Here is a 22946-nt window from a genome sequence, read left to right on the forward strand (position 1 = left end):
TGGTTTTAAACCCCGATTATAATGATTTAGATGTTAACATTTTGAGAATATTCATGAAAAAAGAGATGAAAAAAAGTAAAATGGCATAAATTTCTCAATCATCGATGATTTTATTTTTAAAGAAACCCAACTATGGATTCCATTTAGCTTTTCACATATTGAAGTTATTTCTAATTTGCATGATTGTGGTTTGCAAGGACTTTCTTAAAGATGGAAAACTTTAGCTATGATTGTTCAACATTATTTTAGCTAAAAATGAATAATAATAATAATAATAATCGGAGCATTTTGTACAGTAATATGGTTTTTCAACTATTGTCTATCGTCTTCAAATCGATTGGCAGATTAAGTCTTCGATTGGGACGATTTTCTTACTATTTTATAAAGCAGCTTTTTGGTACATAATTTTTATTTTTTGAACTAGAAAGCTACTTTAAGAAGCAGTAAGAAAGCCAGCCCTTCGTTTGGGACGGCTTTTTTACTGTTCCTTAAAAGCAGCTTTAAGAAGCAGAAAAAAAATAAATAAATAAATTTTGTACAGTACAAAAAAGCTAAACCTTTTAATTTTGTTACTTAAAAGTTGCTTTAAGAAGCAGTAAAAAAATGATACCAAACGAAACCTAAGGCTCCAAACAGCTTTCTTACCGCTTTTTAAAGTGTCTTTTTAATACAAAAATAAAATTCTTTGTACTAAAAAGCTGCTTTAAAAGCCGTCCCAAACTTAGCCTAATGTGGTTAACCACATGACATACTTTAACAACTAACTAGTTGAAAAACCAAGAAGTCCAGGATAAGAATTTGGACAATGCATGTTACCAGCGATTCAGACTAACGTTCATATCACCAGCGATTTAGGCTTCGTTAGATAGCGATTTAGGCTTATTTGATATGACTTTCTTCTTGCTTTCTAAACCAGCTATCTAGTACAAAAATTTCTTGAATTTAAAAATTTTGTACTAGAAAGCCGTTTTAGAAAACAATACAAAAGTTGTCCCAAACGAAACCTTAATCGAGATATCAAAAATTTTCTGAAACACAGAAATTATGCCTACATGAAATACTGTTCAGCTTCCTTCCTATCACATCCAAACTTGTAATCTATAAAGAAATGATGGCCTACAAGAAAGACTGTTACTATAATCAGATCCAAACATTTCCATACCTTTTTTATTCCAGTTTCCAGTCCAAAATTGTCTCACGCCAATTTCTTTATGATCATAAAATGATTTGTATTTGCAGGCCTAAAGCCGAGTTATCTGGATATGCTACGTCTGGAGAACCTTCCCATATATTTCTTTATGATCATAAAATGATTTTCAAGCTCTCTGACCTTAGATTGCATTCGTTCCATGTCTACTCTCAGGTATTGGTTCTCCCTTGCAACAGAAACCCAGCCTTCTCTCTGTATAAACTCTCCAGCAATTTCATTTGCAGTAGCAGTCATATTATCTTCGTTGTGTGTAATGAGATTTAATTTGGAAAGGGTAGAACGGAGTTGTTGTTGCTCAGAGAACAGAACCTGAAGGACAGCTCTAAGTGGAAGGCTCTCATTCTGTGATGCATGAATGCAAGCATCGGTTGAAAGCTTCCTAAAGTTTATGACTCGGCAGAGCTTCTCTCTCTCGTTTTCTTGAAGCTGCGGATGCTCCTGCACAAAGGTATGAGATGAAAGAAAGTTATTACTTGGGACGGTTTTCTTCTTGCTTCTTAAAGCAACTTTTTAGTACAAAAAATTTAACTACTTTAAGAAGCAGCAAAAAGAGTTACAAACAAAGCCTTAGATGCAGCATTTCATGAAGCGCTCAGTTTCTGCGGTCCAAAGCTTATTATTTGTCTCAGTAGCCAGTAAATGGGGTTGAAAGCTATCCTTGAACTTTGAAGAAGATTCGGAAATTATGAGAAATTAATTGACAAACACGGTAGAATGTAAAAGAGAACTTTCATTGTGCTATTATGCTGTTCATCTCCATATAACTAAGCTAAAGATAAATGGATGCCTTAGTTTACAACTTACTAATGACATTGACAAATCAAATGAGTTGTCTAGACCAGCATTTTGCTTTGCAAAATGAACTATAAATTTTCATTTATCCTTATTAGTTAAAATTTAAAAATTCCATTTCAAATATTTAAATGTACCATCATAAAAAAATAATTTTGATGAAAAAAAATGAGACAAGATAAATAGAGAGGTGTCAGGGAAAAGTACAAGTCGAACTTAATGTTATGGAAGCATTAGCCCAAAAAGTAAGTACGATATATCATAAAATAACTGCAAAATAGGTGATGCACAAAAAATTACTAAAATTTATATGATTCAGCTTAAGACTACGTACAGAAAAGCAAATAGGATTAGGTACACTAACAATGAAATCACAATCATGGTGTACAATAAAATTAAAATTACCAACCCATCCTAAAACTCGAATACACCCTTACTCAACCCAAAAAAAAAGAAGAACCTCATCTCATACGAGTAAGGGAAATATTACGTAGGAGGTTGATGGACCGGACCGCCCGGTCCATCCCGCATCCGCACCGGCCCACAAGGGGCCAGTTCTCGCTTACTGCAGGCGGACAAAACGCTCGCCTGGGCGTTCGGCCGAAGGAGAGGGAGGAGTCGGGTGGGCCCAAGGGGCCCACCAAATGTAAGAGGGAGTTTGTTTTGTTTGCCCTAGGGGTAATTAGGGTATCTTGGGGGGATCATGTGAGGGTTAAAGGGGAGATAATGTTTGTTTTGGAGGGATCTTGTTTTGGTGGCTGTTTTAGGTTTTTCTAATCTAGGGCTTGGGAGAAAGCTTCTCTTCTCGAATTGAGAGCATTGTATCCGTGGAAACTTGTAAGTCTTTTGATATTTAAGTAATCGAAGTGTTTGTGAGTGTTTTCATCCAAGAAATCCTCCATTTTTCCACTGTTTTTGGGCTGTTTTTCCTGGATTCCGAATTTTGCAACTCAAGTTCCATCAAAGTGGGTGGGCCCAAGGGGCCCACCAAATGTAAGAGGGAGTTTGTTTTGTTTACCCTAGGGGTAATTAGGGTATTTTGGGGGGATCATGTGAGGGTTAAAGGGGAGATAAGGTTTGTTTTGGAGGGATCTTGTTTTGGTGGTTGCTTTAGGTTTTTCTAATCTAGGGCTTGGGAGAAAGCTTCTCTTCTCGAATTGAGAACATTGTATCCGTGAAAACTTGTAAGTCTTTTGATATTTAAGTAATCGAAGTATTTGTGAGTGTTTTCATCCAAGAAATCTTCTATTTTCCCACTGTTTTTGGGCTGTTTTCCTGGATTCCGAATTTTGCAACTCAAGTTCCATCAGAGGTATAACAAAAGAAAAAGAATTAATCAAATTCAAAATTGTCCAATTTAAAACTTTATAGAACATAGTACCATCATTTTGATAGATCTACTTTGATCTCATGGAAAAGAACTTTTGATTTCCCTTTTTAAATCCCTTCGCGTCTTCTCTCTTCTCAATTTCTACCCAACACCTTCATTAAAAACCCAATGTTGTCATAAGCTTCTACAACAAATAAGATTCATAAATTAGTTTATATAGCCACGATCCTCACGACCTTTCGATGCCACAACCCTCATCTGTGCCGATCAATCCAGCCAACAAAGCCGCTCCCCAGGCAGAAAACCTCTTATCAACCTAGCCTACCCGACCTTCAAGCAAATTCGATCGTCACACACGCACAAGCCTAACTGAACTCCAACCTCCAGCCGATCGAACTATCCCCCCAATCCCACTGCTCGCTCTGACTCCCTACCTCACACGAACTCATCCTCCCTCAGTCGCACCCACTCGATCTTCCTCACGCAGCAAACAATTGAAGACCCCAACCACCTACACCCTCCGATCGCAAGCTGCCTGCACTCTCCAATCCCAAATCGCACCCTATCCGACCGCCCCTCAAGACGCTCTCCACTCCACCTGTTGCTCTCACCCAACTCCCTCACATTCCCTTAGCCGAACCCAACAACAACAGCAAGCTCATTTATCCCATAGCCCAGCCCACACTACAACCTACCCTCACTCCACCTCAACTACAACCATCCCGCTTCAAAACAACCCATCACCTTCTCCCTAACTTCTAGCAACTTACACAACCACTCTCATTCAAAGTCTAATTATCTGCAGTTTCAAATACCTTCGTAACCCATTCAAAGCCATAGTCCACCTGAACTCTCACTCAACCCCTATAACAACCACCCATCTCCTTATTATTATTATTATTATTCTTATTATTAAAAAGAAAAAAGTGAGAGAAAAAAGAAATTCAAAATTCAATAAAAAAGGAAGAGAAAAAAAAAAGAAAAGAGACGGGATTTTTGTGTCTCGATCCTTGTGCCTTTAACATCGTCGATGTTGTCACACTCTAGGATCTATATTGGAAGAATTATATTTGTCTTTTATTTCAACCATTCAACAAGAGCTTACCAATGAACAACGAAAAGAACATTATTTTTTTTTTTTTGTTCGGAACCTCATATCATAGGATCATTACTCTTTCTTGAAAACAAGTAAAATCATGTAATGAGCACATAGCACAACAAATAACTAAAATCAATGCAAGATAAAAAAGAACAATATGATATTAATCATATAAATAAATATATATGCATCAACCTACATACTGATTATCTGTATCAATTTATCATTCTACAGTTCATCACATCTCAATTCATTACATCATCAATCACAATATTAGTAACAGTCAACAATACTAATGTCAGTAACAATATTAGTATCATGATCAATAGCGTTAAATAACATTAATGACAGTAAATAGTATTAGTGTCAGTCACAATATCAATACAGTGTTTGAAACAGTGTCAATATCAGTATTCAGACATTCGATGAGTATATCTTAAGAGTATCTTGCTCATGCACTTATGACTCCTAATCAATCTCCCCTTATAACTACTCACAATCAATGTACTCCTTATAATTCCCTTTGAATCATGTGAATCAGTCGCCCCGACTCTTTATAACTCTAATAAATCTCTAGCACTTTATGACTCCCAATTAGTGAATCATGTGGATCAGTAGGGTATCACAAAGAATTATCATATCATGTATCTGATATTATTTAGTACTTCATTTAAAATACAATAAAATCATATCAAATCATTCATAATGATCAAATTTATAACATATCCGAACTTGCACGGTGAAAGCTTAAGAAATCAGGAGATAATACAATGTTTGTAGATTTATGAGAGATAAAATTTATATAAATCAAAATCATCGTAAACAGAAGTAAGAGATTAATCACTTAGAATGAATAGAACAAAATCTGTAACACTAATGATTGACAAATATGATCCAAATACCTTTCTATCTCATCTCTCTTCTTCCCTTCTTTCAATTTTTTTCTGCCCAAGCAACCAAGTGAAAGAGTTAGTAGGGTGAGGCAGTGATTTTTCATCGCCTAATGCCACAGTGCTCATCAAATCAACGCCAAAGTGCTCTACTTCAAAATTAAAATTTTCATATTTTTCAAATAAATTTTATTTCACATATTTGAGTTATTATAGTTGTCTTCCCTCACGCAAGGTATAAATTTTCTAAACTCATAAAAACCTGCAAATCCTGTTTTCGGTGATTGCAGCACAACGGATGGACCACCTATGCACGCTTTTCTTCATGTGATGGGAGGGAGCTCAATGCGATACTTGCGGCAAGGTGCGTGAGCCATGTCATGCTTTCTTAGCATAGTGGGTAAATCTTAAGTATCCTTACGTGTTTTCAGGCCAGCGGGAAAAACTTGCAAGTTTTCGCACAAGTACCCTTGCAATTTATGCAAGTCTTTATTGGCGAGGTGGGGTAAAAGAAAACGGCCACAGTGTCGCTCGACATCGATCATACATGTCTTTCTTAACGTGTTGGGTAGGCCTAGACTCCCAAACATTCCCCTAATCAGTGGAGATGTCGAGAGGCTACAGAAATTCGAACTGACAATGAACAAGACTTAAGCAAATTACAGGGAACCGAACTTGCAATTAAACTCACACGGAACTCGACTCTAAATTGATGATGCAATAAAATGAACAGTTGAATGTAAAAAATGCCAACTAACAGTCCTTGGTCACTCAAAAGAATATAAATGAACAAGCCAGGGAGACATATAGTGGACAAATTTCCAATCAAATGCACAAAACAAACTCTTAATAAGCATTATCAATCACCTATGAATGTTGTTAATCAACGTATAACACTCACACCACTTATGCTTATGGGAGGGATGGGATAGTTGCAATAAACACAGTGATATGTTCATGAGTAAAGTGTGAAGGATGTGCAACGAATGCAACATCATCCCTACAGTCGATGTCTATTGACCTACATAAAGAAATTAATGATGAACACAATTCACCAGTAGTAAATATCAACTTACAAATGAACACACTAATATGCCTACAAGCAATGATAGAAGATATGTTGCAAGCATGATGGGTCCTAACATACCGTCTACGAACAAAGATAGAACCTGCAATGAATACGAACCCCTATGAGCCACTATAGGAGACTCATCATGCACACAATAGTTTGCCTACGAGTTAAAAAAGTAGGATTATGACAGAGCATATGAGCTTGTGATGTATACAACGCCTCACTTACAAACGATGCTAGAAGATTCGCATTCAATGCAGCAAGCCCGCAAGTAATAACAAAAGGCTTGCAATGATTACAGCGCAGCGTCTACGAACAAAGGCAATAAGTTTGTAATAAATGCATAGACTCTTTGAGCATTTTCACACCAAAAATTAAGATCCACTTAGAGTGAGAAAATTTTAAACCTTATACCATCATCCAAAAAAAAAAATCAGAGCTTCAAAACAAAAGAAAAGCTATATCTCTTAGGATAGGCGCTGGTGGAACCATAATGAGAAATAAAATAAAAAGAACTACAAATTAACCCCCATTTATTATTAGCACAATAGCTTTCGCATTGAGTAATAATATTATAACAGTAATGTCTCCCTGACACTACATCTATCTTAATCTAGTTACGCTACTGCTTGCTGTTGTTATACTATTGGATTGCCACGTGGATTACTAAGGAAGACGAGTTATCACTAAAATAATATCATAACTTTGTGCCTCCATCTTCTATAAAGTTTGACTTTGCATCAATAACTTGATTACTTAGATTTATGATTAAGCAAACAATTTTTTCCAGGTTTGAGATCTCTAGAACAGCTAAAAAGCAACCTAGATAAATTAGCAATTTACGTGAAATAAGTATCCAATGAGAGATAACCCTGATTGCAAAAAAGAAGCAAACCTTAAAATAGATGTCAAGTGCTCTATAAATTCCATCATCTAACTTGCGCAAGTACTCGGGGAAAACCTCCAAAAGGGACTGCATCTTTTCAGGCTTCAAGTTTACATCAGAGGCAACCTCAGCAAGATAATCATCGATTAATTTTGTTGCCTTATCTAAAATAGTAGAGGATCGTGGAATGACAGGATATGATGATGATGCTGAAAACGGTGTAATTTTCGGTGAATGAAATGACAAAAAATTCCGAATAATCCGCTCAATGCAATCGGTGTCATATAAATGATCAGAGTCTGAGAAATTAGGAATAAAGAACCTATCCAGTGTCACCAGCTCAAGCTGCATCCCTATTTTTCTCTCCAAAGAGTCCCTGCAAGACCAATCAACACCAAGTATCATAGCAAGACGTAAAAGTCCCAACAAGAAACGGCAATAAGACTTCCCCTTATTTTCAGGAAGGAGCTCTACAATGCTTTCAATTAAAATCTTTTGATCAACTGCCGCTGAATCAATAGATAAACTTCCAACTCTCCTGGCTCCTTGCCGATTCTGCCACCTATCAAGACCAGGAAAATGCTTCATAGTATAGAACATCAGTGCACCAGATAAATTTAGTGATCTTATGCCACGCATGTTAATAGTTTCAATAAATTTCTTAAACACTGGAAAAGATAGAACTGAAATGTCTTCAAACCACCAATCAGATAACGAGCTGTTAATTCTAGCTCCAGTATTTATTCCATTCCAGAGTATACTTCCACCAGGACTCTGTAAGCTTCCATACAATATAGGCTTTCTGACCAAACTAGGATCCAGACATGCCATCTGTGACACAGCATTAAGACACTTCTGCACAATTGCTAGGTTTTCAGCTTCTAAAATATAATTCTGAGAGTTCTGAAGAGCTAATATGCAATCATTCCAGCTCCGAAGAATTACTCTGTGAATGAAACTTTCTGCCTGCATCAATAAATTATCTTCGCTATATTCCTCTGTCATTTCAAGAAAATCAGCAACTAAATACACCAACAAAATGTTTTCTGGCTTAAGCATCACTTTATTCTCATAGCAAAATCTTGCTGCAATCAAGAACCCATCAGACCCTGCAGGACATCCGTTCAATAATGTATGCACGTCATCCTTTGCATCTTGCAAACCTTTTATTATTCGTGCAATCTTCCCACATTTTGAGATAAGAGGAAACTAAAAGACAAAAGCCTTCATCAATAATATGCAACAATATTGAAATTTTGAAAGAGGTAAAAATTTTAGGCCATTTAAAAAAACCAGTATCAATAATCATTGTATATCTGCAACCATAAAGCAACTACGGTCCAATAAGAAAATGAAAATAAGATAGCAGAGAAAAATACCGAAGAGGCAGTAACATAAGCTATTTTAGTTAATCTTTGTAACAAAAAATTAAAGGATTATAGTATAAGAAATTATGAATACATAAATGATGCAGAAAAAATAAAAATAAAATATATTTCTTTCCAAAAGCCTGCCTAATCCTCAAGATTGAAGATGAAAAAGCACGGCCTTAAAATTTTGAGATGCGTGATTTAATTTATGAATGTTGTTACCATTGTTTCAGTTTGCACTCTGGGTTTCATTTAGCATGACTGTCTGGTTGTGGAAATAGTTCAAATGTCTACGCAGGTTTCATTTTTCACCAGCAAATTACTGGTGATCCACTTTCAAATTATTAGTGTCCCTCCCAAAAGGCCATATGAAACATAGAGCTTCTGGTCAGCTAAACAATTCAGAAGGAACTCAGTACTTCACTTGTCTTCACAATCATACTGAGGGATGCTTTTTCCACAGCCACATCTCCTGGCAATGCTAATCAAGCAAGCATTCAAAAAGAAATTTCTCCTTTACTAAATCAACAGTAAAACCACGCGCAATGCTCAAAATTATAAATTAATTTTAAAAATATTTTAAAAGTTCAAAATTTAGCATTAAACATATGATTTAAGTTTAAAGTAAAATATTATAAAACCTTAATGTCCAAAACTATTCATATCTTCAAAACATAAAGGTTGGACACTCAAACATATTTTGATGTGTCCAGTTTATTATTTTCTTATATTTTCAATCTAGCGTCACATTTGCAAATTTATTAGAAGATATTAGAATAATTTTATAACGTTGAAGAATTAAAATGCACAAAAACACAGTAATATTATGTTATGAGACAATTAAACACCATCTTCTCAACAGCGTTTGCAATATGTTCACTTCATAACGTATGGCTTTTCTGTTCTTCATTCAAAACTGTATTCAAGCTTTTTTTGTGGGGCCACATTGTAAAACCCGAAAATCTTATTTTAGGCTTTGCACGCTTTTTAAAGCGCCTCGACGAGGTTTAAGTAAAATTTTCAACGTTAACGGAATTCAACGAAATTAATTTTAGAAAATCCTACGCGAAATTCTGATCGTTTTGGTATATAGAAGTTATACCAAATTTTGCCTAATTAGAGAGTTATTATTTTTAGAAGTCTCTAAATGCCAACTTTGCCCCTAGGTTTTTCTTAAGCCGAATTTACTTAAGTAAGGGTAATATAAGAGCCTTTTTTCAAGCAATATGTTGGAAAAGCATAGAAAAGCTTTCTTTTTTTTCATCCAAGCCGCCTGTCTTACTTTTTTAATCAACTTTCCCCGCCTCAGAATATGTACAAAGCAGGAATTATAACAAAAATGGGTTCTTGAATATGTTTTCATTATAACAAAAATAAAGCTTCAGCCCTCGAAGAAATTCACAAAAAAGAGAAAAAATGAACAAAATAATCCCCTACTATTTGTGAAGATTCAAAATGGTTACAGATTATGTAAAAATATTAATTTAGTCCCTAGACTCTTTAAATGATCAAAATGGTCCCTACATAAAATGGGATCATTTTGGTCCTTTAAAAAAGAAAATGGAGTACATTTTACTTAAGAGGGCCAACTACATATTTCATGCAAAAATGCAACGCAATCTCTCCTATTTTTATTGCATCACCTGAGAAAATTGGATCCCAATTGATTTTTTTAATGCACGCTAGTTTGGGATTAGAATTCTTTTATAACAGATATTTATGTCCAGTAATATTCAAATTAACTATCAAGATAAAAAAATACAATATAAGACAAAACTTCCATTCATATACGAACCCTTAAAATAAATATTTCTTAAAAAGATTCGCTTCATTATTTTAAAACAACTTAATATTGAAGTACCCAATCTACATAAAAACACCCATACTGTTCTGATATATCACCTTGGCATTCACATAGTTAAGAACAATTGCAAGTCTGACCATTTCGCCTTCCGCACCCTACTCCTCAAACTTATCAACGATCATGTTGACCTTGCCTTTGTCAAGAGAGACATGTGACGATCTTCAATCCTTGTTTTATACGTAGTTCAATTTCAATGACATCAACACCGAAATAAAAATATTATGAATAGTTAAATTCCAATGACATTAATTCTGAAGTGACGTTCAAAAATTTGACTTGTTTCATATCCATCCAATTATCAAGTTATAACTCTTAACACTTCTCAGTCCCCAACCTCAATCGTGCATGATATTTTTTTTTAATTGTTTGCATTCTTTGATTGCTCTTAGATGTAAATTTCATTTTTTTTTTCTATAATTATAAGTTTATAGAAATTTTATTCCAAAATCTAGCTCCTCAAGGCAAGCAAATTTTTCAAGATTTTCTCTTTCTTCACTTGTTAATTAGTATATTCTATGTAGATATATTTGTGCTCAAAAATTCATTATATGAATTAAAACAAGCTCCTAAAAAGGTTGGTCTAAAGGACTTCAATTTCTTGTAGATAACATTTTTTTGTTAAAGAAAAAGTTGGCACAAGCTTATATATAAAAAAGGACAAAATATTATCCATTCATTCGTATGTTGATATCATTTATCATGCTACTAACATGTAGATAACGTTTTTATCAAAGAGAAAGTTGGCACAACATTGTTTATAAGAAAAAAAAAATGCACTTTATTAGTAGTCTGATCTCATGTTAATATTGTTTGGCATGCTACGAACAAAATTATTTGTAAGGAATTTGCTATAATGAGTATAATGGGAGAACAAAATTATTTTGTTGGATTACAAATCAAGCACAAAGAAAATATTGATGAGTCCTTTCATAACGCTAGCTCATAATGGGCATAGAAAGAATATGAATAAAAAAACTTTGTTGTATGATTAGTGCTTTAATTACACATGCAAGCAGACCCAAAATAGTCTCAAGTGTTTGCATGTGTGCAAGACTTCAAGCCTCTCCAAAGAAACCTTCTTTAAAAGCAATTATTAGATATCTTACTAGTGCATACGCAGAGGAATTTGATACCCCCAAGGGTACCACTCAACACCAAGTAGGATTTTCCAAAATTGATTTTTTTATTGTTAATTTATCGTAAGAGTATGTACTTAACAATTTTTTGTGGAATCCCCTAAACTCTTGGTCAAGTCACAAGCAACTCCATTGCACTTTCTACGAAGCTAAATATATTGTGGTAGTAGTTATGTTCAACTCATATGGTTAAAAAAACTAATTGATTATGGTTTATCATTGAAAAATAAGTTTATTAGATGTTATAATACTAGGATTCCACTACTAACTAAAAAACCTATCCAACACATAGTACATTGAAATTAAATGTCGCTTATAGATATAATATTCACAAATGAAATACTTTTTAGTGTTTGTAAATATATAACATATTTTTCCTAAACCATTGCATGGGGATCAATTTAATACCATAAGACTAGATTGGAATGAAAGATTCATTAAGCCTAAATCATGATATATGGACAAGTCTCAAAATATATATAAAATAAATAAATAAAGGTATGCCAAGTTATGTCACCATATCAACTTTCAATTGATGAAGTATCTTGTGAAAGTAGCCCAGCCATATTAAGGGTTTATCGAATTTAGTTAAATAGACCAACTCCCCACTCAATTTGAAAGCTTCACAAAGTTGAGACCAGCCAACTTAGTTGAACTTGACCAAATCGCTCAGACTTGCTTACTATATTCTAGGTATAAACCTAAGGAACCTTACACTCCATCCCTTTTCTCCTCTTAGCCGCCAAACCCTCTTTCCCCTCACCAAAAGGAGTCTCCTCAAGCTTGCGAAACCTCTCTTTAATGCTTAAGTAGAAAGGATATTCATCCATTCTAAAGGTCTGCTCTAAGGTGAACAATGACAGCCCTTGAAATATCCACTTCATCTTTTTTCCTTCACAGATTCTTCTCAATACCTCTTAGTGTTCAAGGAACTTTAAATCTCATCTTTGACAAATTCTCCTTCGAGAAGAGATAATAGAAAAAAAGAGATAAGGACTATCAATTCATCATCAATTGAAGTGTCACTCTATTTAGTGCTAATGAGAGAAACAAGGTTCTCCAAACCAAACTCCATCAAAGGATAAAATCAACCCCAAAGTTTTAGCCATTATTGATCACCAATAATGGTTAAAGTTCTTGACTCCACAGGACCCCTTGCAAACTAAATGTAGTAAGGGAGTTTTAAGCAAATTTATGTCAATCTTCCAAATATAAACTTGACTTTTAGGGTGGATGTAGTCAATAGTCACATGAATATTCACACACTTAATGATGCACATTCATAAAAAGGATATTCAAATTGATTCATAAATAAATGCATATTAAGTTCTACTCTTTGATTCGTTGAAGCAGTGACAGAGTGACATATAATGTGTTGGCAAGCCGATTGAAAAATCATCCTCTCAAAATGATATTTACAAACATATTTGGTCTTTCATGCAGACAAATGTCATTTAGGTATGCATTCACAAGATCGATTGAACCAAATTACATTTGGTCACTGTCTAGCAACTTTTGCAAGGCCATTTTCTTAAAATTATATATATCCTCTTTTAACTTTCACATCTACTAGTTTGACAAAATGGCACAATCTCTATACTATGGAAATGTAATTTGTTAGCTATTATCCCAAAAAAACCAATCAATGCTTTAATGAGGAGACGCTTGGACCCTCAACCTATTCTTCTAACCATTCCCCTCACTTAGATGAGGAACTCATTATGGAGCATTTACCTGAGCTCCAAGGCACTTCAACTTCTCAGGAAACTAGCTCAAATTTGTGGTGAGCAAGGGAATTACATCAAAATTCTCTATACTATTTGTCATTATAAAAAAAGGAGAGTGTTGAAACCTCGTATATTTTGATAAATAAAAATATTCTAGTATTTTGGACTAGCCCTTATCTTTGATTATTGCTTAAGTCCAAGGTTTTTCATACATAAAGGGAAAAACCTTTACATTCCTATATCTTTGGTTATATTTTATAAGCCCAACAAGCCTTGCCAAGTCCTAATTTAAAGGGGTTTTAATTTCAACAATTTCTTGCATACTTAATTAAGTTACCACCATAAAATACCACATGAACCTCGATTTATAGAGAATCCAATAGTTGAAACCTAATAAAATAGCCAAAAATAAGTTAGTAAACCAAGTTTCTAGCAAACCAAGTTCACCAAAGTTAGTCAACCAAGTCTACCCAAGAAACTTAGCGAAGTTTCTCAGTCGGTCAAGTTTGTCACCAACAAGCTCTGTTGTGAGCCATTGGGCAAAGTTGGCTACCCAATCAAGGTCATGCACTCCCAATCAAGGTGAGATTAATCAACCATATCATAGTTAGTCAAGTTCACAAACTTGACCAACCTTGTTTGGCCCAAACCATCCAATCAAGTTTATGGTCCACCAAGTTCTAGAACTTGGTTAGAATAGGTATTCTTGTCTTTTGGGATAATGATTTCTTAACTTATCTATTATCCCCTTTTACCATTGGGTAAATGTTTTCATAATGATACACCACTAAAGTGTCCTAACTGGTGAAAGAAACTTCAATAGATTAATTTGTCTTTTGAAGAGAGAAATTTGATTAACCAATAAAGTTGCACGTTTGCAATATCACAAAACCTGATTCGAACTCATTCCAACAACTCTCCCTCCACTTCAGCCAGCATCCAATGTGCCTTCTTGATCATAAACAATGCCCATACTAAAGGCATTTTAACTCTTCATGCCCTTGCTCCCCAAACTTCCTTCTCCAAGCATAGCCGAGTTTATATTTGCAAACCACCCTACTTGTGACTTGATTTCTCTAGTTGAGTTTTTCATTCTTGTAATTCTTAATCTTCTCAATGATTTTCATAATTTTCATCTCATGTAAGTCAATCAAGTAGAAAACTTTGGTTTTGTAGAAAGCTCCCCCTTCTAACATTTTTTCTCTTACTTTGTTGTAACTAAGCTAGTGTATCTAGCATTTCGTGATTGAGTTATCGTCTATTATTCACCTTGAAGGGACAAAGATCTTCATTTATTCTCCAAGCCACCAAAAAGGAGTGTTGGTTTTTTTCTTAATGGATTGATAGACCAAGTTTAGCAGAGTTACTAAGGGGACTTGGAGAGTGAATATAAGCATATGTAAGAATTCAAACCACTAAAAAAATGAAGTCTATTTTGTGAATAAGATTTTGATATTCCTGCTTCACTATCTATTAATCTCTTTTTTTTTCTGTGTGTGAAATAAATTGATTTAATCATTCATTTTTATTAATTTTTAAAAAAACTTATTAACCAATTTTCATCCCTTTTTAGTGTACTCAGACTAATTTCCCAACCACCCTCTTTATATCTCTATTATAATGGGAGATGACAACATTAGTCCTGATTAATTTCATAAATAGGAAAAAAATTGCAAATATATAATGGGAGATGACAACATTAGTCCTGATTAATTTCATAAATAGGAAAAAAATTGCAAATAAAAAATACTTCCAACATAAAACAAGAACCTAGTAACCCAAAGAAAGAAACTTGGCATCCAATCAAATGATAGAGTTATGCCATAAACTCTACTTCATATCACAAATCAAGCGTAAAAAAACTCTACCATGCTTTAGCATGATTAGATCTTTGAAGCTATTCAAGTACATTTCTATTATTGGCCTTTGGTAGAATGCAATAAATTTAATCTATTACTTGAGATTTTAATGAAAATTGGTTTTTCTTAGAGGGAGTCTAGTAAAATCTAAACTTGAGATGTTAATTATTATCATTGTTATGCCTTAATCATTCTAATTACTAACATCAATTCCTATGACTGATGCAAATTACCATCATCATGCAATATAATTCAAACAAGGATGTAAATGAAACTCATTGCACTTGTTAGGCCATGGAACATCAAACTACTCAAAAACATGTATGGTTCATTAATGTCTCCTAATAACATATAGGCCAGTCCATTAATTAGCATGGGAATTATTTAGAGAGGGCAAATACCTTATATTATTGCATTTAAGAATACTACTTATCCAATGTGGCAGTTCATCGCACATGAAAGAGAGCTCAAGTTGAGAAGCACTTATGATAGTAAGCTAAGCAGACCCGTCAATAGACTACAATATTCACCGAACAAACTATGAGTGTAACTATTTTGATTCCCCGTTCCTATCTTCTTCAAAATCAAGGGCTTTCCCTTCTTTGGAACAACTTTAACAATCACTTTGACCACTTCTATTTTCTTGAAATCCCTTATCAGTAAACTCTCATAGGCTCCCCCATTTGTTCATCAAGGACCATCACTAGAATGCTCCACATCTTTTCCCCCATAATCCACAAGGACCAAACTAGAGGTTGTAGGCAAGCTGATCACCTCTAACGTTCACCTGACTAACCCTCTTAGTTAGCAATGGGCTAGATTCATCATTTGAATGCAAGTAGTTTTTTACCAGTTTGGATCCTCAATAACACAACATATTATGGATGTCCTAACATGGCCAAGCTAAGTATTAAAGGAATTGTTAAGCCGTAAAAATTTGAAATGTGCTCTCGAGTTGTTGCTCACATTGACTTGTGAAAGCTCCAAAATAATTCATACACTTAGTTCATCCTAGAATCCGAAGGAAGGTTGCTCCCATCCCATCTATAGTTCCAGACTCATCTTCTTCACCTCCATCCATCATATCATTATTTTAAGTATTAAAAAAAAAAAAAGACACGAAGATATAGTAAGAACATAGTCAACAGGCTCCCCGAGGCATTTGACAGATGGAATAAAATTTTGAAAACTCCAACATGTTACCCCGGCCTCCTCTGTTATGTGAAGATTTATCTGACTATTACATTAGCAATTCAATGTCCAATCTCTTCCCTTGTCATGCTATATGGCATGGTAATGCAACCTACCAGTCCTGGTTTTAACGTGCATTTGATATACCAAAGAAAAAAAGTTGCACTGACAAACGAGCATGGATTGGATTTTAGTCATTTCATAAAGAAAATATGTAAACAACTGCATAGTACGAACCGAAACTTAGATATACATACCTTGTGAAGATGAAAAAGTGTTCCCTCAACTTCAATAGCAATATCACTCTTAAGACTGGTACTACAAAACCTGTAACGCATAAGAAACCATACAGAAACTCAGGAATTGAAAACTGCTTCACGAGGTATATTAGAACTATCACAATGACAATACCTGGCATCAAAGCTCAAAGTTATATATCATCTTTATTTGTTATTTGATGAATTGATAGCGTCAAAAAGCATATTAGATGAACAACATAAACATTTATAAATTGCCAATATTTCCTAGCCTTTTTTATCATACAGAAAAATCACAATCCGAAAGAAGGAAAGAAACATGTAATGATGAGGGTCATGTGTCAATGTGTAAGCATATGTTTATGTGGTTCTCTAACATCAATAATGACATTTACTCACTTCTAAAATGACTATAATTAATTGAACAGAAACACAACTATGAAACATGCAATACTAAAAAAAATGACACAAAAGTATTTGATAATGCCTTAAACACATCTCTACTGTAACAAATGAAATAACATCTTTTTAATATCAATATTTTCTAGTCTTTATATTAAGCAACAACAACAACATAAAGCAACAACATCAAGCCTTTATCCCACTACGTGGGGTAGGCTACATGAATCTTTTTTCTCTATTGTGTCATGTTAAGAGTAAAATTCTCATTTAAATCTTATAAAGAAAGGTCATTTCTAATATTTTCTAACAAAGACTTTTTAGGTCTCCCTCTACCTTTTTAAATACAAGCCAAATCTAATAAATCTACCTTCCTAACCGGGTCATCGGAAGGCCGCCCTTTTATGTAACCAAACCATCTAAGGCGACTCTCTCTAATTTTATCTTCCACTGGCTACTCCAACCTTTTCTCATATATGCTCGTTTCATATCTTGTCTCTAAGATTAAAGCCACTCATCCATCTAAGCATCCTCATCTCTACAACACTTAACTTAATATTATGCTTTTCTTTTAATTGCCAACATTCTGCACCATAAAGCATTGCAGGTCTCACCACCATCTTAACTTTGTGTGTGTGTGTGTGTGTGTGTGAGAGAGAGAGAGAGAGAGAAGAGACAAAGGGAGAATAGGGAAGGGTTGGCTACTCCTATGAGAGAGGGATGTGAAACTTTGTGAATTTCTTGTATTTGTATTATTATTAAGATTCTCTATCAAAGTGTCTTCTATGTTAAATTCAAAGAATTGAAGAGGGAAAAGACTTAATTTATTGCACAAAGTTATCCCTATTTATAGATCTATACAAGATATCATAATAAGGAAACAACTAATTACGGAATAATACATAATTGCCCTAATATAATCCTTCCTAAATCAGCCACCCAAATCAAGAAGGAGATTGACGTGATCCAGATGAGCCTCCCAAGGATTCCCATGCTGGCCTTAGGATCAAGGGCCCAAGGGATAGCTGGGATTTAATAAGGTGACCCTCCCATGGATTCTCATGCTGACCATGGGATCAAGGGCCAAGGGACGGCTGGGATTTATCACTCTATATATAAGAAATTTTGAACATTTCACACAAAGAGATAAAGGAAAACAACAAAATAAAATCAAGAGAAATAACTAAAGGAAAAAAGGAGATAAAAGTTATATTCTTAATGGAATTAGTCATCTTATCCCACAATAAATTTGACTCAACCAAAGAACTCTTAAAGAGAGAAAGTAAAAATATCAAAATACAATCTAGAGGAATCACTTAAGGAAAAAAGAAATTAAGGTAATCTTATTAGTGGAGATAGTCATATGATCCCATATTAGATATGATGCAACAAAAGAATTCTAATATACATCTCCTAACAACTTAATTTAAAAATTAAAAGAAAAATTCATGTTTTAGATTCCATTATCTTATTCAAGTACAATTATTTATTTTGATCATTTTCTTTATTTTCTTAAGATACTACCCTATGCTATTTGGTCAAACCCTCTCTTCACTAAAAAATTTCTTTCCTTATAAACAAAAAATTAATCTATTTGTAATTTGATAATCCACTTTTAAAGGAAATTTGATGCTCTTTCTTAAAGTATGCATTCTCTATTGCAACATAATTTCTCCTATAGATTTTGATCTCCTATTTCACACCCCATCAATAATTCCTTCATAGTCATCCTGCTATAGCCTATATATCTATTTAAGTATTCACTTCCAGCTCTCCCCAAAATTAATTTTTTAAGCTATCTTCTTATTCAACTAGAGAGCCATATGCACTGACCACATTTATAATATTCTCCCCAATAATTATGTTAATAACAATCATCCTAACACTAACCCTATTTACCTAAATAATTTTATCTTTCAACTCCCTATGCACTATTATCGAACCACAATTCTATTGTTAACATTTCTAGCATAGCATAACTTAAAATTTTCCCCAATATTCTTCAAATGACGATAGATAATTTTAGAGGAAAATAACTTTCCTAAAATTTTAGAATTTTCCCCTTTTCCATCAAATTTCTCACCAAAGAGCACTATTTATTTTTCTTCTAATCATTGCATGCACAACTACTCATCTTTCTATTCAAAGCACCCAAAATCTAAGTACAAAATCTAATCCTTATTTTAGACATATATAACCCTTGCTTTCTTATTATCACATTAGGTTAAATTGTGGTACATTCCTAGCGAGAGACTCTAGGAAACTTGTGCCTAGTTTTCACCGTAATGGAGTGAAGTTGTATCGCATCATTTCCGATCAACTTTCTTGCAAATCTTTACTTTTCAGGAAAAATGGTCAAATTCTAACACATGACTTATGGATAACATCCTAGTTAATTAATAAAGTCAATATAGCAAATCTACATTGATACTTAGATCAATTAGGTTATTTCAAATTTTCAATCAATCAAGTTACTCTTCAAAACAATGAACTTGGATATAGTAAAAGTTATTCACTAAATTTAGCAATGTTATGTTGTTTATGTGTTGTTTGTATGAAATACAGAAATGGATGAATTCTACAACCATGTTTCCTAGTGTACTGAAGCACTAGAAGAAATGTGCATGCAATATAGGACCTTGAGTTGCATATTTCTTTTAAAATCAAATATGTGGTCTGAAAGGCTGAATAAAAGTGCTATAAGGCAAAACATTACAAACTATACTTACAACTGTGGATCACTGTATGAATAGATTAGTCAATTTTTTATATTAACCATCATTCATGGTTTTTGGAATCCTTTTCTTCTCTCTACAAATAGCTCTTCACTGAAGTAGAAGCTAGAGGTGTCAACAAAGTTGACATTCACGGATAACTTTTTCTTGTCTTAATAACTAGCATAAATTCAATTCATTTGAAAAGAAAACAAGTTGAAATTAACAATCATTTTCCTTGTTGTGTACTAAAAGAGCAAAACACAAATAACAACCAACTCGAATTGTTCAACTACACAGACCAAATTAAGATAGTGTACTAAATAAACTAAAAATAAACAATAACCAACTCGACTATGTTCTAATTTTTAAACTAAGATTCAAATAGCTGGGTCATGACATAGTATAAAACATTCCTGTGTCCGTGGGACACAAACTATGCCCGCCATATAACAATTTTTTAGATTTAAATTCAAATGCATTTAAACTTGAAATCAAATCATGCATCATTATTAAATCATATGAGAAAGCTTTGAATATGAATTACAAAATATTTGAAGCTAAGAATCACATCATGTACGGCATTACTTTTAAATTTGAATAATGACATAATATAATTTTCAATTTAAAAAGTAAAAGGATTTTACTAAGAACTTAACTATCACACCATGCATGCTAGTACTTTTAAACTTGAATAAGACGTTAAATTTATTTGCTCGATCTTTAATCACTTCAATTCAAACAGGGACATTTACAGTACAATTAAAAATTTAACTTGGTTTGTTGTTTGTTCGATGCATTTTATATCATCAATTTGTCTATTTGTTTTGTTCAACTCGACAATAAATAAGCCTAACCGAACTTCTTTTTTTTCCTTGACAAATTTTAGCTCATTCTAGTTCAACTCTATGGTTAATGAAGCGAACAAGACATTACACAGTACTTTCATGTTCGACCTGTTTGCATAATTAGTCCAAACTTTGGTTCCCTCCAGCCAATGATAGAAAAGATGTGGTTAGAATCAAGCCATTTCACTTCCACTTGCACAACTATGGTGGTTGTCTCATATTTCGTGTTCAGGTAATAACACAGAGCAAGCATAAATCGAACGACTAAGTATCGATAGTGTAAGGACAATATTTCATGTCCAGTCCTCGCTTATGAACCAATCAAGTTATTAAGGCGACAGTGCAAGCAAGACTTGACGATCAAAAAAGAGCAGAGATGAGGAAAAAACAAAAGGAACTACTGAAAGATGAAATTAAAGGGGAAGAGGTGTACCACTCGTTGCCCTGACGATATAAGCGGCTGGCCCTACCACCGCTGTCGTCTGCCACAATCTTAGTCGTCATGCCCCCTCGCGAGCCGAGTCAAAACGAAACTCTGTAAACTGCGACGAGAGAGTTCAACCCTTCTGAAAGTTTCTATAAATTCCTTCCACATATAGCCGCAACAATTTCCGAGTCGAACTGGGAAACAAATAATTGCCGAGATGAATACGATAATAAAAGCGGGAAAAAGAGGGAAAAGAGACGATCGCGACCTCCCGTTCCTCCCTCCCCCCCACTTATGATGATGACGCAGGTGCGAACAACGTCTGACTTGAACATCACAGCAAGAAAGAACATAAAAGCTATTAGAAGTTGCAGACGACGACAAGTCTCGAGCCCCTTGACCTGCCGGCCGATGATGAAGGTTATAGAAGACGGGCGGCCGGCGGTGGACCGCTCCCGCGTGTTTTGAACCTTTCATGATAGCGATTGCCTTGGATTTTTACCGAGCAAGACGGACCGATCCGAGATGCGTAGTGGCGCCGGTGCGGGAAGGGGTAGCCATTTTGCTTCACGATGTTTGGTTAAAGGAGTGAAAGTAAAAAGGATGGTGAGTATATTGTATAAATAATTAATTATTTTTATTTATTTATCTAAATTTAAAGTTAAGAATTTTAATTAAAGAATTTGATGATGATAAATTATTTAAAATAAATAAATTTATGAGTTATTTTATTGCAAATCTATTCAATTATATATATAATAAAATTTTAAGAAAAATATTAGGAGTTTAACAAGAAGATATTCATGAATTTTTACTTTTTTAATATTTGGTTTGAATTTAATGCATCACCAAAATTCCTTATATTTGAGCACGAATTTTAAAGCAAGGCTTCAATTGTAAATTTCCTAAATTAAATTAGTAATTTTTTTTCCAAATTTATTAGCAATGTGACGATTTTAGCAAAATGAATCTAAGAAACTAAATTATTTTGATTTGATTTCTAGTTAGTCAAAATCAAGCAGTTTCAATATACTTGAAAACTTAATGATAGTATTTAAAGAATGAAATTATCTCTAAATCTGAAATGCTTATAATCACACTGAGAGTCTCGATTGGAGAAATCAAATTAGTCTAATATAGCTTAATTCAATATCATTACAAAGTTTAAATGTCTAAGGAATCATCTATGATAAAAAAATGACACTCCGTTAAATATAAAATAGACGACATTATTCACATGGAGATGGCTTGTAATTGGAGAGAACTTAGAAGTCTGAATATCCTAAAGTTCTTTCTAAAGAACACTACCAACAATTGTTGCCACGCAATTTTTGGTCTATCACCTAACCAATATCAGCCAACCATCACCTAACCAACATCTCCCAACTATCGTCGTTAAACTATCAACGTTCAACTATCCTCACTCGACGCTCATTCTTTCATTTTCGACATGGACATTTTTTTACTAATGCAGGTCTCTTGATTGGCATAATCACCCTTAATTATTTCTTTGATATTCTCTACAACATCCTCATAAGGCTAAGCCAACAATTCATAATTTGTAATATCATTTGCTAACCTAATATGAAGAGCAAACTTGTGTAACATTTTATATAAATAGTAGGCTATTTAATCCTGACTAAGGCTTTGTTTGGGACGACTTTTTTGCTGCTTTCTAAAACAAAGATTTAGTACAAAAATAAAAAAAAAATTGTACTAAAACTCCGTTTTAGAAAGCAGTAAAAAAGTCGTCCCAAACGAAGCCTAAGTCTTGCCATTTTTTTCATTACATGAACTGCGTTTATAGATTTCTCTATTAAAAGAAGCTGCACCTCCAACCCCTGCGGTGTAGACATGGCATTCTTGGTAGAAGAG

General features: G+C 34.0%; 1 protein-coding gene across 1 annotated transcript; it reads right to left on the reverse strand.

The window, feature by feature from the left end:
- Nucleotides 1–768: 768 nt before the first annotated feature.
- LOC110096407 (BTB/POZ domain-containing protein At3g44820) lies at nucleotides 769–21673 on the reverse strand. The gene is made up of 4 exons (XM_028695297.1): nucleotides 21078–21673; nucleotides 16684–16753; nucleotides 7289–8488; nucleotides 769–1648 (listed from the first exon to the last, which is right to left on the reverse strand). The coding sequence occupies exons 1-4, from the start codon at nucleotides 21146–21148 to the stop codon at nucleotides 1253–1255; spliced, it is 1737 nt and encodes a 578-aa protein (XP_028551130.1). The 5' UTR covers nucleotides 21149–21673; the 3' UTR covers nucleotides 769–1252.
- Nucleotides 21674–22946: the final 1273 nt, after the last annotated feature.

The sequence above is a fragment of the Dendrobium catenatum genome, unplaced genomic scaffold (genome assembly GCF_001605985.2).
Source record: "Dendrobium catenatum unplaced genomic scaffold, ASM160598v2 fragScaff_scaffold_621, whole genome shotgun sequence".
NCBI lineage: Eukaryota > Viridiplantae > Streptophyta > Magnoliopsida > Asparagales > Orchidaceae > Dendrobium > Dendrobium catenatum.

What these genes read in the sequence shown, in the direction of transcription:
- LOC110096407 (XM_028695297.1), bottom strand. Translation starts at nt 21,148, where the DNA reads ATGACGACTAAGATTGTGGCAGACGACAGCGGTGGTAGGGCCAGCCGC. An exon ending in TATCGTCAGGGCAACGAGTG is followed by an intron (nt 16,754 to 21,077) that starts GTACACCTCTTC and finishes TATGCGTTACAG; the next exon opens with GTTTTGTAGTACCAGTCTTA. An exon ending in CACTTTTTCATCTTCACAAG is followed by an intron (nt 8,489 to 16,683) that starts GTATGTATATCT and finishes TTTGTCTTTTAG; the next exon opens with TTTCCTCTTATCTCAAAATG.